Here is a 16563-nt window from a genome sequence, read left to right on the forward strand (position 1 = left end):
CCCTTTAAAATCAAATGATCTCTAAGTGGTATAATTCCAATGAGCTTCCTGGTGTTTTTGTAAACAATAGCTAAGGTGATCATGTCAAGACCCTATGGGTCAATGGATCCCTCAGGGGAACTGTCCCAGATACCATAGAGGTTTAGCCCACGCAGTTTTTCACAGTTTTTTGCTTGGTGTGTGTGTGTTTGGTTTTTTTTTTTTTTTTTTTTTTAGACAGAGTCTCACTCAGGCTAGAGTGCAGTGGCACGAACTCAGCTCACTACAACCTCCACCTCCCAGGCTCAAACAATCCTCCCACCTCAGCCTCCCAAGTAGCTGGGACCACAGGCACATGCCACTGTGCCTGCCTAATTTTTGTAATTTTTTTGTAAAGACGGGGTTTCAACATGTTGGCCAGGCTGGTCTCGAACTCCTAGACTCAAGCAATCCACCGGCCTCGGCCTCTCAAAGTGTTGGGATTATAGGCGTGAGCCACTGCATCCAGCCCATGGCAGTTTTAAAATTGGTAATTCTTGCTGGATAATTGGTTAAATGCAGGAAACATAAGGAGCTCTGATGGTGAACTCGACCAATTTAATGAACAATATTAAAATGATACTAATTTTGCAAAGCCCCCTCAAGATGATTGTCATCAGATTCACAAGCTACATTCATCTATCAAATCCTCATTTAGCACATTAAGATGTCTCTAGTACTTCAAAAACCAATCTTAAAAAGAAGAAACATAGTGAATTATATCCAATTTAGCTTTTCATTTATTGGGAATAAAGACTATCCTCACGCACAGTGTGTCACTTGCAGGAAAAGTGCTTACAAATAGCAGCCAGAAATCTCTCTCATCCCCATATAACATGGAAGACATTTTTTTCTAAAGTGCATTTTTTCTTTTCCCTGCAAGCAAATCAAAAGAATTCTAAGCAAGGTCCTAAAGGCAATTCCCCCACCCCCCTGACTTTTGATGCCATTACACTAGTTAAATTTCAATTTACATTTTAATGTACACTGGTCCCCAAGTCAAATGCAATATTTAATGACAAATCATGTCTTGACTTGCATAAATAATTTTAAATAAATTAAAAAGCCTCTCACTTGCTACATGAGAAGAAACTAAATATGTGTTGCAAATATTAGAGATTATATTAAGTACATTGGATAATATAGGCTTCAATAATATTCAGACATATTTTTATTCAACTTGGGAGCTTATTACCACAAAAATATTTTATGATTCTAAAAAGGTTCGGGAAGCGATAGAAAAGTGTTTTCTGGGGCTAGGCTCAGTGGTTCATGCCTGTAATCCTAGCACTTTGGGAGGCTGCGGAGAAAAAACTGCTTGAGGCCAGGAATTCAAGCAACCTGGGCAACATAGCAAATGCCATCTCTCTCTCTCTCTCTCTCTCTCTCTCTATATATATATATATATATATATATATATATATTTATTTATTTATTTATTTTTTTTTTTTGAGATGGAATTTTGCTCTTGTTGCCCAGGCTGGACTGCAATGGCGTGATCCCAGCTCACTGCAACCTCTGCCTCCTGGGTTCAAGTGATTCTCCTACCTCAGCCTCCCAAGTAGCTGGGATTACAGGCATATGCCACCATATCCGGCTAATTTTTTTATTTGTATTTTTAAATTTTTAATTAATTTTTTTTTTTTTTAAAGTAGAGATGGGGTTTCTCCATGTTGGTCAGGCTGATCTTGAACTCCCAACCTCAGGTGATCCGCCCACCTCAGCATCCCAAAGTGCTTGGATTACAGGCGTGAGCCACCGCACCCAGCCTAAGTGTTTTCTATTTTTACCATTGTTTATTCTCTCATGCCTGAGAGAGTTGGGGACGTAGGACTGACCCAGAATAAATTTTTATAGAATCCACATATCCATAATCTATAGAAAAATTACTAGGTTACTAAAATTTTAATTTGATTTGTTTCAGTCAGGATTAATACACCTGCAAGTGAGAGATGGTAGTGGAGAATCAAATATATCATAAAATAATAGCTGATGATTGATAAATGCTCACATGTGCCAGGCACAGTTTTAGATACAGTTTACCTCTAGCTATCAAAATAATTCTATGAACTAGGCACCCTTTTATCAATGAAAACATTAAGACACATAAATGAAATAATTTTCCTACCATCACTAAACTAAGTAGTGGAACAGAAGTTGGAAACCAACAGGACTCTGGAGTCTGGGTTCCTCCCCATGCGACGCATGTATGAAAGTAGAAACTGCAGGAGCGAAGGCACACGTCAAACATGTGAGGGTGACATGCAGAAGAGCAAAGTGTTTAGAAGGACAGAGAATACTGTACACCACGAATGGCAATGGGAAACTAACAAACGTGTATTTGAGCCATTCTTTGCAACATTTTGAAAGCAAAAACAAGGTTTTTCCCTGGACAAAACCCCTGGAAGTTTCTAGCGGGCCACTGGTAATGAAGAATTAAGTGAGCAAGAAGGATGGAGATGGGGAGGACGGGCGTGTGCAGAGATCAGGGAGATGCTATTTACAGTAGTTCAGAGTATAGGTCATGTGGGCCTCAGAGAAGTAAAGAACAGGAAAGAAAAAAGTGAGGGCGAGCAGAAAACAATTGAGGGGACGTATGTTGAAATCCCCTCTGCTGTTTTGCAGATAGAGCCTCGAAATTACCTATTTTATCTTGACTCAAGTCAGATGCCCTGGCAGGTCTGACTGACACCACGCTGGGAGCATAGACATGAACTTGTTAAAAGGAGATTAAATGCAAACATATTCCCTCTCTCAGCTGGCCTGCTACTTTAAAGTCATAAAATAATTGTTGGCTAAAATTAATTAACTAAATAACTATAGGAAAATATTTCCCGTGGCTCTCACATCAAGAGCCTGGCTTATGAGGTGACCTCTTCTCCCTGGCCTATCAGAACTCAGGCAACACCCAGGAGAGGGCCCCCCCAAATCGTCAGAATGAAGGTGACAGGCGTATTTTAAGAGGAAGATTTCATTTCCCAGGAAACATAAATGTCTCTGCAAATAGCACTTCACTCCTATTCTTAATCCCTAAACCATCAACATCTGCTATGAAAAATTACTTGAGTCCTCAAGTAAATCTTTCTCGCCCTGTATTCTTCATGACGCTCTTAAAAGGTGGTATTTGAATAAAACAGCAATAACCATCTCTTCCCCCATCTCCCAATTTCTTTCTGGAGGTGATTTTGCAGTCCCAGGCACACAAAGGAGGTTTTATGGGGATCCATAGAGGTGGAATAATGTAAGTGGGGAGGGTTGAGGATATTTGCAAGGAGGAGAAAAAAAGTTTGTGTATTTATGAAACTTTTTAAAAATTATAAAAACACTAATGCTGAAATATGATAAAGAAATCTTGGTCTCTTCTGAAAAGCAATTTTCTTTCTTTCATACTTTTTTCCAAGTGTGTGTTTTTTTTTTTTTTTAGTCCTACTTGGGTCAAACTAATGCAGTTTTAAAACCCATTTCTGTGTTTTAAGATTCAGAGAGAAGAGATTGAACAGTAGACTATAAAAATGCCATAATATCTTTAATGTAGTATTTTTGCAGATTTGCTGGAAAGTAAACAGTCATTGCTCAACTTTTCCCATAAATGTCCCTTGAACTTTGTCATCGATGGTGAACAGTAGAATCCATTTGGGTGAATTTCATTCTCTCAGGAACAGGTTTTCCCTGGCATTGTTGAGCCACCTGCACTCTGACCATCTAGGCAGACTCTCTTAGCCAAACTGATTTGCTGAATGTACTCTGAAGGAAATTATCAAACTTATTTATTTATTTTTTTGAGATACAGTCTCTCTCATTCTGTCACCCAGGTGGGAGTATAGTGGCACGATCTCAGTTCCCTGCAACCTCCACCTCCTGGGTTCAAGCGATTCTCCTGCCTCAGCCTCTCAAGTAGCTGGGATGACAGATGCACACCACCACCACGCCTGGCTAATTTTGTATTATTAGTAGAGACGGGGTTTTGCCATGTTGTCCAGGCTCGTCTCGAACTCCTGATCTCAAGTGATCCTCCCACCTTGGCCTCCCAAAGTGCTGGGATTACAGGCATGAGCCACTGTGCCACACCTGGTTGGAAATTATCAACCATTTTAAAACACCATTTTAGAAGAGTAAATTTAAGTCCTCTCATTGACATTCTGTAGAAGCATCTGACATCTGTAAAGCCTCTCTTCAGCTCTACTTAACTCTCATTTGTGGTCCTACAAGACAAGGTCACCCACAATGTACTTACAGGCTATGCGCACAGAGGCCTTCCTGCTCTTAGAGGTACCCAGGTGGCTCCACGCCACACACTGGCACCAATAGTCCTCGGGCCCGTGGAAGTCCTCCACCTGTTGCCTGGTAACGTTGATGAACACTTCGCGGACCTTCAAGCCTGATCGTGGGAGAGATAAGAGACAAATCAGCTGAGGCCGTTGCATTTCTCAAACAGAAAGTTAAGGTTAGCCAAACCTTTTCTTTTTAATTAAACAATCCTGTTTTTAATCAAGACAAGGTTTTAATTACTTTGAGAGTAATATATTACTGCTAATTAAATTTCCAGAGCTGATTAGGTTGGAAAGCACACATGTAAAGTATCATCAACCAACTGTGGCTCCCATGAAATAGAATAGTTCTCACAGTACCTTGACTTAGCGCTGTTTGTCTTTCTTTGCTACTACATTCCTCATAGATTTTACACAATGTTAATTGCTGGGATTCTACAAGCCAAAGAGGCCTCCACAAACCAATGTCAGGGACACAGTTCCAAGTTGTTCTAAGCGCCCCTATCTCTGGGTGTGGCAGCTGGGTTGGGTCATTGTAACAGTCTGGCTTAGAAGAAAGAGGAGTCAGTGAACATTTGCAGATGGGGTGACCAGGCTGAAAATCTGAGGAAGGACCAAGGCATCGGCATCAAAGGCTCAGGACAACGAAGCCAATGGGACCGAAAGAAGGAATGAGCACAAAGAGGAGACAAGTTGAAATTTTTTTTTTTTTTTTTTTTTTTTTTGGCAATGGGGGTCTCACTCTGTTGACCAGGCTGGTCTCAAATTTCTGGCCTCAAGTAATCCTCCCATCTTGGCCTCCCCAAATGCTGGGATTAGAGGTGTGGGCCACTTTGCCCAGCCACATGTGATATTTTGATACAGGTACACAATGATATTTTGATACATGCACACAATATGTAATGATCAGATCAGAGTAACTGGGATATCCCTCACTTAAAATATTTTTTGCCTCTCTGTATTTTTTAATTGATATATCATAGCAGTACACATAAACCAACTTAGTCTTAAAGCCCTGAGAAGAGAACCCAGGGAGGTCCCCATAGCAATGGTATGAGGAGGTGAAGAAAGAGGGGTTTTTATAGAAAGAGTGGCTAAGGGCACAGCAGTGAACTGAGATGCAGCTATAAGACCATAACCTTTTAATGGTTTTTTGTTGTTGTTGTTGTTACTTTACATCCTCCTTCTAAAATTAAACAAACTGTTTGGTGCTTCTAACTGGAGAGCGTGAGCTTCTTCTCCACCTTTGACCAAGGACTATCAACCTTTCTTTCTTGGGGATGAACAGTCGCCCTGTACCAATGATGGAAGGGGCACCTCACTTGCCTCACCAGTTAACTCATCACAAACAGGGAAGCAGCCTTCACAGCCAGCCATGTCCTCTCCATCCAACACACATTCTCTGAGGTTGTGCCTTTCTCTAGGATGGGCAGGTTGGGAGAAAAAAAGGGGATGCTTATTGAATTCCACCTAACTGCCTCGTGTCACGATAAGCCTTGAACCTATGTGCTCTTTACATTTCCACGGTACTCTGTGGTGGTGCATGCTATGGTGTCCCTACTTTGCAGAGGAAAGAACTATGACTCAGAGAGGCTACGTTATTTGTCCACAGTCACAGTTTGTAAATGAAGGGTCCGGTGTGTGAGCCTAGTGGTCTTACACCAAAACCAGCACTATGTTCAGGTGCCTCTTAACGATTCAATTCTGTCCCTTTATTTTAGTACTTACACTTAATTGTGGCAATAAGGTTAATACATGGAACTATTTTTTAAATTAAGTACCTAACTATGCTTTTTCCTTTAAGCCCAAAAGAAATTCAGGGGATAGAAGCGTCACTACAATCAAAATGAGTCCAGAAGTCTCGATGGAGGAGGTGGATCATGATTATATCTTGGTTTCAGGATTTAGAAAACAAGAATGAAGGTGTAGGATTAGTCAGGTTGTGGAAACGTTCCCTTCCACCCAATCAATAACATGTTATTTATAGTGCCTGATGAGAGATGGTCATGGCCACATAAGTCACCATGTGCAGTTTGAGGTACACTTTCCAAATTTGTAGGAGGAACCCACACAACAGAAAATCATCTTGATGACAGTTGGTAACTCACGTTTCCCCTATTTGTGAAAGTACAAAAGCACTGTGTTTTCCCTGTCAGAGACTATTAGTCCAGAAAGCCGACTCTTAAATCAAATAGGAGAAAGGAAGCCTTAAAGGTGATGATGATGTTGTTCCTGCTGCTTTGTTTTGTCTTTCTTTATACTTTAATGAAAGAAGAAATATGAATGGGAGGACAAAGGCCAGGAAAAGGCAGAGTTGGCAGGCAAAGGCAAGAGGGAAGAATGTCACAGAAAGTGGAAATAAAGGAAGGTTTTTAAAAAGTTTCTTAGAAGGAGACAAAAACATATACTGGGGAAAGGACACCCTAATTCAATAAATGGTGCTGGGTAACTGGATCGCCAAATGCAGAAGAATGAAACTGGATACCTCTCACCATATACAACAATTAACTCAAAATGGATTCGAGACTTGAATGTGGGACCTTAAGTTGTAAAAATTCTAGAAGAAAACCTACAAAAATTATTCTAGACATTGGCCTAGGCAAAGAATTTATGACTAAGAACCAAAAGCAAATGCAATAAAAACAAAAATAAATGAGACAAACTGAAAAGCTTTTGCACAACAAAAGAAATAACAGAGTAAATAGCCAACCTATAGAATGGAGAAAATATTTGTAGACTATATATCTCACAAAGAAGTAATATCCAGAATCTACAAGGGACTCCAGCAAGTCAGCAAGAAAAGACATATAATCCCACTAAAAAGCAGGCAAACAACACGAACAAATGTTTTTCAGAAGAAGATATATAAGTATCCAACAAAAATAGAAAAAAATGTTCAACATTACTAATTATAAGGAAATGCAAATTAAAACCACCATAAGCTACCACCTTACCCCAATCAAAATGACCATTATTAAAAGGTCAAAAAATATTAGATGTTGGCATGGATGTGGTGAAAAGGGAATACTTACACACTGTTGATGGAAGCGTAAATCAGTAAAACCTCTGTTAAAAACAGTACGGAGATTTCTCAAAGGACTAAAAGTAGATCTACCACTTGATCCAGTAATCCCACTACTGGGTATCTAACCAAAGAAGTCATTATATCAAGAAGATACCTGAATTCGTACGTTTATCGCACCACAATTCATAATTGCAAAGATATGGAATCAAGCTAAGGGCCCATCAACCAACAAATGGACAAAGAAAATGTATTATACTTATATCGTGGAGTGCCACTCAGCCATAAAAAAAGAATGAAATCATGTATTTTGCAGTATATTGGATGAAACTGGAGACCATTTTCCTAAATGAAGTAACTCAGGAATGGGAAACCAAATACTGCAAGTTTTCACATATAATTGGGAACCAAGCCATGGGTATACAGGGCATACGGGGTGGTATAATGGACACTGGATTCTCAGAAGCGGGGAGGATTGGATAGGATGAAGGATATAAAACTACTTATAGGGTACAATGTACACTATTTGAGTGACAAGTACATTAAAAGCCCAGACTTCACCACTATACAATTCATTCGTGTAACCAAAAACCACTTGTACCTCTAAAGCCATTAATTTATTTTGTTTGTTAGGACAGAAAGCAGGCTGGAGTGGAGCATGCATATTAGAAAGTAAAGTTGAGCAGGTTAAAGGGAGGCAACTAGACTCTGGAGAAGAGGGCTTGCTTTCTGTTTTCCTCTCTGGGCAAATGGTTGATGAGCTCCTTTAAAGAGGAAAAGGCGGAAGAGAGAACATCCATCAAGTGCACACAGGTAGGAGAAGGTAGAGTGACTTTAATATTTCAGAGCTCCTATATTGCAGAACAGGAAGACCTATTAAAGCAGAATACACACACACTCTGAGAAGTGGAGTCTCATCAAAAAAGCATTCAATAACCTTTAAGGTCAGAAATGTGTTTAAGCATTTTACCCAACTGCTACAAGAAGACACATTCATCTTTTCAGCATATAACATATTCTCCAGAATGGACCATAAGGTAGGCCACAAAACAAGTCTCAAAAAATTCAAAAAACAAAAAAAATTGAAGAGGAGAGAACACTTCCAAACTCATTCCATGAAGGCAGCATTACCCTGATACCAAAACCAGACAAAGACACAACAACAACAAAAACAAAACTACACACCCATATACTTCATGAACACAGATGCAAAGATCCTCAATGTAATACTAGCAAACCAAATTCAATAACGCATCAAAAGGATTATTCACCATAATCAAGCAGGATTGATTTCAGAGAGGTGAGGATATTTCAACATATGCAAATCAATAAACATGACACATCATATTAACAGAACAAAAAATAACAAGAAAAAATGATCATTTAAATAGATTCTGAAAAAGCATTTGACAAAATTCAACATCCCTTCATGATAAAATCCTCAAAAAACTATACATAGAAAGAACATACCTCAAACAATAAAGGCCATATATGACAAACCTACAGCTAACAACCTACTGAACAGAGAAACACTGAAAGCCTTTTCCCTTAATCTGAAACACAACAAGGATGTCCACTTTTATATTTTTATTCAACATAGTACTAGAAGTCCTAGCTAGAGCAATCAGGGAAGAGAAACAAATAAAAGGCATCCATTTGGAGAGGAAGAAGTCAAATTAGCCTTGTTGGTAGATAACTTGATCTTATATTTAGAAAAATGTAAAGATTCTACCAAGAAACATTGGAACTGATAACTGAATTCTGTATAGTTGCAGAATACAAAATCTATGTACAAATATCAGTAGCAATTAAATATGTTAGTGGTGAATAATCTGAAAAAGAAATCAAGAAAGCAATCTCATTTACAATAGCCCCCGAGCCCCACCCCCCACCCCTCCGCCAACAAAAAAAAATACCTGGGAATAAACTTAACCAAAGATATGGAAGATCTCTACAAAGAAAATGATAAAACTCTGGTGAAGGAAATTGAAGAAGACACACACAAAAGTAAAGATATTCCATGTTCATGGATTGCAAGAATTAATGTTATTAAAATGTCAATACTACACAAAGCAATGTACAGATTCAAGACACTCCCTATTAAAATACCAATGACATCTTTCTCAAACATAGGAAAAGCAATCCTAAAATTTGTATGGACCTATAAAAATCTCTGAATAGCCAAGGCCAAAGGTATCAAGAACACTGAGGAAAGGATAGTATCTTCAATAAATGGTTCTGGGAAAACTTGATATCCATATACAGAACATTGAAATTAGACCCTTATCTCTCACCATATACAAAAGTGAGATCGAAATAAAAACAAATCTAAGACATGAAACTATGAAATCACTCAAAGAAAACATTGAAGAAACTCTCCAGGACACTGGTTGAGGCAAAAATTTATTTAATAAGTCCTTAAAAGCACAGATAACCAATGTAAAAATAGAAATATAGGATTACATCAAGCTAAAAAGCTTCTGCACTACAAAGGAAATAAACAACTAAGAGACAATCCACAGAAAATGAGAAAACATTTGCAAATTATCTATCTGACAAGGGATTAATAACCAGAATATAAGAGAAGTTCAAACAACTCAATAGCAAAAAACAGAACACAATATTTAAAAATGGGCAAAAGATCAAGACCTGAATAGACATTTATCAAAAGAGGACATACAAATGGCCAAAAAATATATTCTAAAATAGCCAACATCACTAAGCATCAGGGAAATGCAAATCAAAACCACAACTCACCCCAGTTAAAATGTTTTTTGTCAAAAAGACAAAAAAAGATAGATTCTAGAGAGGATGTGGAGACAGAGAACCCTCATACACCATTTTTGGGGATGTAAATTAATACAGTCACTATAGAAGACAGTACAAAGGTTCCTTGAAAAACACAAATTATATCCTCCATATGATTCAGTCATCCCACTACTAGGCATATATATCCTCTCAAAAAGGAAATCAATATATCAAAGAGATATCTGCAACCCCATGTGTATTAGACTATCCACAATAGTCAAAATATGGAATCAACCAAGTATCCATAAATAAAGGAATGAAGAAAATGCAGTATGTATATATATTTATATATATACACACATACACACACACACACCATGAAATATTATTCAACCATATAAAGGAATAAAATCTTGTCATTTGTAGCAACATGAATGAAACTGGAGGTCATAAGTGCAATAAGCCAAGCACAGACGCAAATATCACACATTCTTACTCATATGTGGGAACTGAAAAAGTGGATCTCATGAAAATAGAGAGTAGACTGGTGGTTACCAAAGGTCAAGAAGGGAAATGAAGAGAGAAGACAGGTTGAAGAATGGGTAATAAAATACAGTTAAGTAGAAGGACTAAAATCCAGTGTTTGACAGTCCAGTAGAGTGACAATAGTTAACAATAATCTATTGCATATTTCAAAATTGCTAGAAAAGAGGAATTTGAATATTCCCAGTAGAAACATAAATGTTTGAGGTGATGGATATTCCTATTATACTGATTTGATTATTAGCCATTATATGAAGGTATCAAAATATCACTTGTGCCCCAAAATATGTAAATTATGTATTAATTAAAAAGAAATAGGTTCAAGCTAATGGGAAGAACTTTCATTTTTTCACTTTCCTCATCTTATAAGAATATCAAAGCTATCGATTTTTTTCAGCTTGAAGATGAAGACCAGCACCATCTCAAAATGATTCAGGGTTATCATGTTTATAAAGTAGGGAATGTCCAAATCCAAACCACAAAACTTGCTGTGATTTAATCTTGGCACCATGGTATTTTAAGAATACCCAGGATTTTTTTCAATAAAGTGTTTTAATAGATTTATACATGGAAGTGACTTTTATGAAGGAAGAAGTTGACACTCACAGGTCCCGAGAGACAGGAGGCACAGCAAGCCATGTAGAGCCACATGGATAAGTATGGGGGTCTTTTAGGAGGCAGAAGGGGTGGGAGAACATGTGGCCAAGAGCCTTTCCATTGTGGTTTGCATGTGAAGAAACAATATACTGGGGTTGGCTAGCTTGCATTATGTCAGTGGCTCTGGGGCATCCTGGCTACCCTAGTCCTGGGGTTAGGGCAGGAGAACAGTGGTCTGGAGTATAAGAGTTCCATAGAAATGGTAGTTAGGGGTGTGGCCTCTGGATCGCTTGGTTTGCGTATGAAAGGCCAATTCACAGGCAAGTTGTTTGATCTCTTTAAAAATTAGCCAGCCCTGGGCAGAGCGGTCCCTACAGGGTCAGCAAGGCCCCAACTAGAAAACGTGGTCACATAGACAAAGAGCAGCACACTGTGCTTTGGAAAGCATAAACAAGGGACCAGGGCACCCCACTATGAAGATTATATCTGGTCTTACCCCATTCTTGTCAGGAGGTTTTGCAACCCCTCATTCAGGCAAACACAGTTGGAAGGAAAATGCTGAAGTGAAGGTTTCAAATTTAGGATGGCCTCAGTTACCAGCAGAGGCTCCCCATGTGATCAGCAGAGCAAAGTGCACATAAAACAACTGCTCCCAAACACAGTATTTTCCCAACCGGTGGCATCAGAGTGGCAAGCTTCTTTAAAAGGCCACAAGTGACATGACCATCTCACAAAAGGTATATTATCTCTCTAGATTAGGCCTTCTTCTAACACGAGGTCTTCAGTTTTATCAAACCATCCCCTCTAAAAGAAGCCTTGGCAAATCATGAATTCTTTGTATCTATTATCTTTTCCCCCTAACAAGAAATAACTGTTGAATAAGATGTTTTAAATACATTCTTTCTCAAATCCTCACTGATCAAATGATACACATACAAATACACATTTACATATGCAGTATACATGTATACATACCCATATACACATATGTAATAGTATGAGTGTGTATATATATACACACATACATATACATGATATATTCACACATGAGAAATATCCAAGGAATGTGACTTTAAGAAAAATGCTCTTCCCTATCTCTTCCTCCATTGAATTTCATCTAACAGTGTTCACGCAGAAACGGCTATCTACTTCTATATCTCCAGAGATGGCAGCTAACTTGTTCACAGAAAATGCTACAGGGGAGTGGAAGTTCCAGGCAAATAAAAAAACGGCATGTCATAAATAAGAGTAGCATTGTACCCGATAACTGGCGTAACTCTAATAAGCATAGAAAAGTCCAACCCTTTAAATTATTGTGCAAATTATAACCATCAGCCTTTGTTATGGAGTAGAGTCTTAGAGAATATACAAATATGACTATGATACTGATATGCTAATAAGCTTTCTAGGCCGTTGGATGGTTTAGTTGTAGATAGACTAATGTTGGCAGCAGATGAATAATTGCTCTGCATGTACCAAACATAACGGAGCAGCACAGAACTTCATCATTTGTCAGCTTTATTTGTTTAAATGAGAAAAATGCTGACAGCAGTTATTGCTATAATCCCCTTATTTATCAGATAGAAAACACTAGTTACTCTTAGCAGGTCTAATCCTGTTGGGAGACTAAAAGTTAAAGGATTTTCAAACTAATTGAAGGTATATACTTCACTGTGCAAGGAAGAGAAATGTAAAATAGAGGAGGGAAGAAATGGAGAGGGGAAAATAAATAAAACGCTTTATTTCTGATCAAGTTTTAATAAAAGGGTGACAGTCATAGTCTAAGATCCTAACTTGTTCTGGACAAAATAGAGAATTTTGGAACAGTATTTAACATTCAGCACCATGCCAATCCCAGCCCGGTGCCTACCAACAGCTGGCCCTGAACTTTTTATCCATTGCTCCTTATCGCACTGACAAAGCCCATCAGCAACATCCTGCTGTGGTTACCATTTCCAGCCAGTTCTCAAACATACCTGGTGATGGGCACTTTGGGAGGAATTTGATACAGTTCTCAAATGCTTGCCTCCCCACTCAGCCTTACTGCTTCAATCATTTGGAAGTTCTCTGTAGTAGGATGCTCGGCTTACCAACTGGAATCAATAGATTCAAGAAGGAAGTGAGAGTCCCTCCCTCTAAGATGTTTATCATATCCCCAACCATACAGAAGCAGTAAATGACAAGCTAACTAGGTTTTGGTAGAATCATTTTCTCATCCCAGTCTCGGTGCCTGTTTTCTGGGACTTTTTCAGTTCAATGTTTCACTTTCTTTGTATCTCATTTTTCACATTATAGCGCTTCATGATCGGGGCTGAGAAAGTGAGTATTCTATTCTTTGTAGACAAAGTGCCAAAGAATTATTCCAATACAACTTCATGAGTAATGCAGGGCCTTGCTCAGTTCTCTGGGAGAGAAACAAAGCAATCCAACTCCCTTGAAAAGCAATAGACTTCTTTTTTCTTTTCTTTTTTTTTTTCCTGGAGACAGGGTCTTGCTCTGTCGCCCAAACTGGAGTTCTATGCTGTGATCTCGGCTCACTGCAACCTCCATCTTTCAGTTCAAGCAATACTTGTGCCTCAGCCTCCCTAGTAGCTGGGATCACAGGAATGCACCATCACACCCACCTAGTTTTTGTGTTTTTAGTAGAGATGTGGTTTTGCCTTGTTGACCAGGCTGGTCTGGAACTCCAGGCCTCAAGTGACCCACCCACCTTGGCCTCCAAAAGTGCTTGGATTACAGGCATGAGCCACTGCGCCTGGCCTGAAAAGTAATATTCTCCTATATTCAAGAGTTTTCTTGAAAGAACCACGAACTTCCAGAGTTTCTCAACCCCTCTGATGCCTGGATTTGGCTGAGGTATCCTCTCTTACTCTGATGTCTCCTGAGCAGACAGAAAGCCATTTCAACTAGAAAAAGTGAGTCTTCCACTTACATAAGGGAATGTTTTCCACTTGTCTCTTACTGCTTCAGGATCAGAGCATCGAAAACTATACTTCAACAATGAGATACTCCCTCATATTTTGAATAACACACTGTTATCATTATTAGTTATATAGTATTTGCATGGCCCTTTACTTGTATTAATACCATCACAGGCATTTTGGTCTTTCATCTTAACATCGTGTTACTATTATTTCTATTTTTTAGTATTATTATTTTGCCACAGGTCCCCTACCATAAGCAACAGATCAAAGATGTCATAAGGTTTATGACATATTTCTCTGGAAAGACAATTATTGAGCACCCTGTATGTGCCTGTCACTGTTTCGCTCTTGTCGCCCAGGCTGGAGTGCAGTGGCATGATCTTGGCTCACTGCAACTCCCACCTCCCAGGTTCAGGTGACTCTTCTGACTCAGCCTCACAAGTAGGTGGGATTACAGGTGCCCGCCACCATGCCTGGCTAATTTTTATATATTTAGTAGAGACAGGGTTTCACCATGTTGACCAGGCTGGTCTTGAACTTCTGACCTCAGGTGATCCACCCACCTTGGCCTCCCAAAGTGCTGGGATTACAGGGGTGAGCCACCGTGCCCAGCCCTGGAGAGGGAGACATTTTAACATGCTCCAACAATGCCCAATGTGACAACAGTCATGACAGCAGAAGCACAGGCTGCTACAAGATCACACAAGAGGCTGAGTGCCATTCTACCTACAACTTGAAGGCGCTGTCCTTATTCAATATATAGCCTGGCTTCTAGACCACAGCTCTGGGGACTCCGGTAAGGACACATGTATCTCACACACATTTGAAGTTTCAAAATCGACAGACAGGAAGAAATGTCATGGAACTGTACCTCCATATCTTGAGACAGCTTAGATGTCTTTAGGCCAACATAGTACTGAAAGTAGTAAATTAAATACAAAAACGAAAAGGCAGAACAATGTTTCATTTTACTGGCAGATAATTAACTAGGGCTAAATGTCTTTTATCACTTCATCCTAGCAACAAGATAAAAATGTATCTTGACCAAAAATAAAATAGTTATCCTTTGAATGTGCATGTGCGCTATGCCTAATGAATAGTCTTTTGTTTTCCCAGGATAATAACCACTCCACGTATTCCTCAGAAGCACCGCGAGTTCAGTCTTAAGTACAGAAACAAAGAATACACCCAAGCTCTCCAGTTTCTTCCACACCAGAGATTAGAATTAATCAGCTCCGAGGTGTCTGGTAAAGGAAAGCAAATTAACTTGATAGCGTTGTCTAACAACAGCAAGAAGAGAAACTTAAGAGGCAGAAGTGGACATGGAAGGGTTGTTTAGAAAACGCATCCCATGAATGACTCACTCCCATGTCATACTCACAACATTGTGGGCAACACGGTCATGATTTCCAATCCTGTTGCTTCAATCAATGACTTTCCATTCCTGCAGTCACTGAAATCATCTCCCGCTAGTAGCTTATGACCTGAGGTCAGGACATATATTGTACCACTTGTATCACCCACAGTGCTACTGTCAGAGGCATTCCAACCACAGCAACTCCATTTTAAGTGAGGGCTAGGAAAATGAGGCTGGAACTTGCCGGGCTGCGTTCCCACAGAGTTACGCATTCCTTGTCTCTAGATGTTGATGGTTAGGGGAACAAACTAATAATGTTTACTAAACAAACCCAAACTTGGGGGTGTCCAGATATCCTGATATCTGGAGAACAAAGGCATTCCTAATTTTGCTTTAAAGATAGTGATATCGATTCTTGCAAAATATAGTAATTAAGAAAATTAATCATTTATCACAAACCCTTATAGCAGAACACATGTACCCACATATACAAGCATTGTACCTAGAGTGGATGCGTTCCTCCTCTTACTTTCAGGAACGTCCTAGTCTGTCTACGGAGTAGCTGTACTTTCAGCACTTTACTTTCTTAATAAACTTGCTTTTACTTTGCACTGCACACTTTCCCTGAATTCTTTCTTGCGCAAGATCCAAGAATCCTCTCTTGGGGTCTAGATCTGGAGCCCTTTTCTGTAACACTGCCATGGACTCTGAGGGTAACATACAGACACAATGCGACCTGAATGATTGAATCACATGCAAGTAAGGCAATGTTACTCTAGGAAGGGCAAATATTTACCTGCCAATAATATTAGCCCTGTTATCTTCTTGGAATGCAAAATTCTACAATTATATATTTGTTTTTTGAATCATAATCACCAGACACTTGTCTCATTCAAAAAGAAGAATAAAATAGCTGTTTTATATTCATCATTTTGAAGGCTAGTCTTGACTGAGCATTTGCTGTACACTAGCCCCTGGGCTAAGCATGTCACGTGTATTAGGTGCTATGTGACGGTGGATACAATTATCACTGCCATTTTATACACGGAGGAACCAAGGAGAAAGGAAGCTCAATTCCACATCTAT

General features: G+C 39.2%; 1 protein-coding gene and 1 long non-coding RNA gene across 11 annotated transcripts in view; one reads left to right on the top strand and one right to left on the bottom strand.

Annotated features, from left to right (window-relative positions):
* The window catches only part of LOC105476601 (unc-5 netrin receptor D), a 571609-nt gene that overhangs the window by 223807 nt on the left and 331239 nt on the right, over positions 1–16563 (bottom strand). For all 8 annotated transcript variants that reach the window (XM_011732691.3, XM_071068400.1, XM_071068401.1 and 5 more), the window contains exon 3: positions 4253–4396. In XM_011732691.3, coding sequence (XP_011730993.1) covers positions 4253–4396 — 144 coding nt within the window. The remainder of the gene's footprint in view (positions 1–4252; positions 4397–16563) is intronic.
* LOC105476599 (uncharacterized) overlaps positions 4412–16563 on the top strand; it is a 46784-nt gene continuing 34632 nt past the window's right edge. For 2 of the 3 annotated variants that reach the window (XR_984154.3, XR_011607110.1), the window contains exons 1-2: positions 14814–14916; positions 15237–15367. This is a non-coding gene — a long non-coding RNA (uncharacterized lncRNA). Of the gene's footprint in view, positions 4463–14813; positions 14917–15236; positions 15368–16563 lie in introns of those variants that run through there. The other variant, XR_984153.3, reaches the window with a different exon arrangement.

Source organism: Macaca nemestrina, chromosome 8, assembly GCF_043159975.1.
Source record: "Macaca nemestrina isolate mMacNem1 chromosome 8, mMacNem.hap1, whole genome shotgun sequence".
In the NCBI taxonomy this organism is placed as follows: domain Eukaryota; kingdom Metazoa; phylum Chordata; class Mammalia; order Primates; family Cercopithecidae; genus Macaca; species Macaca nemestrina.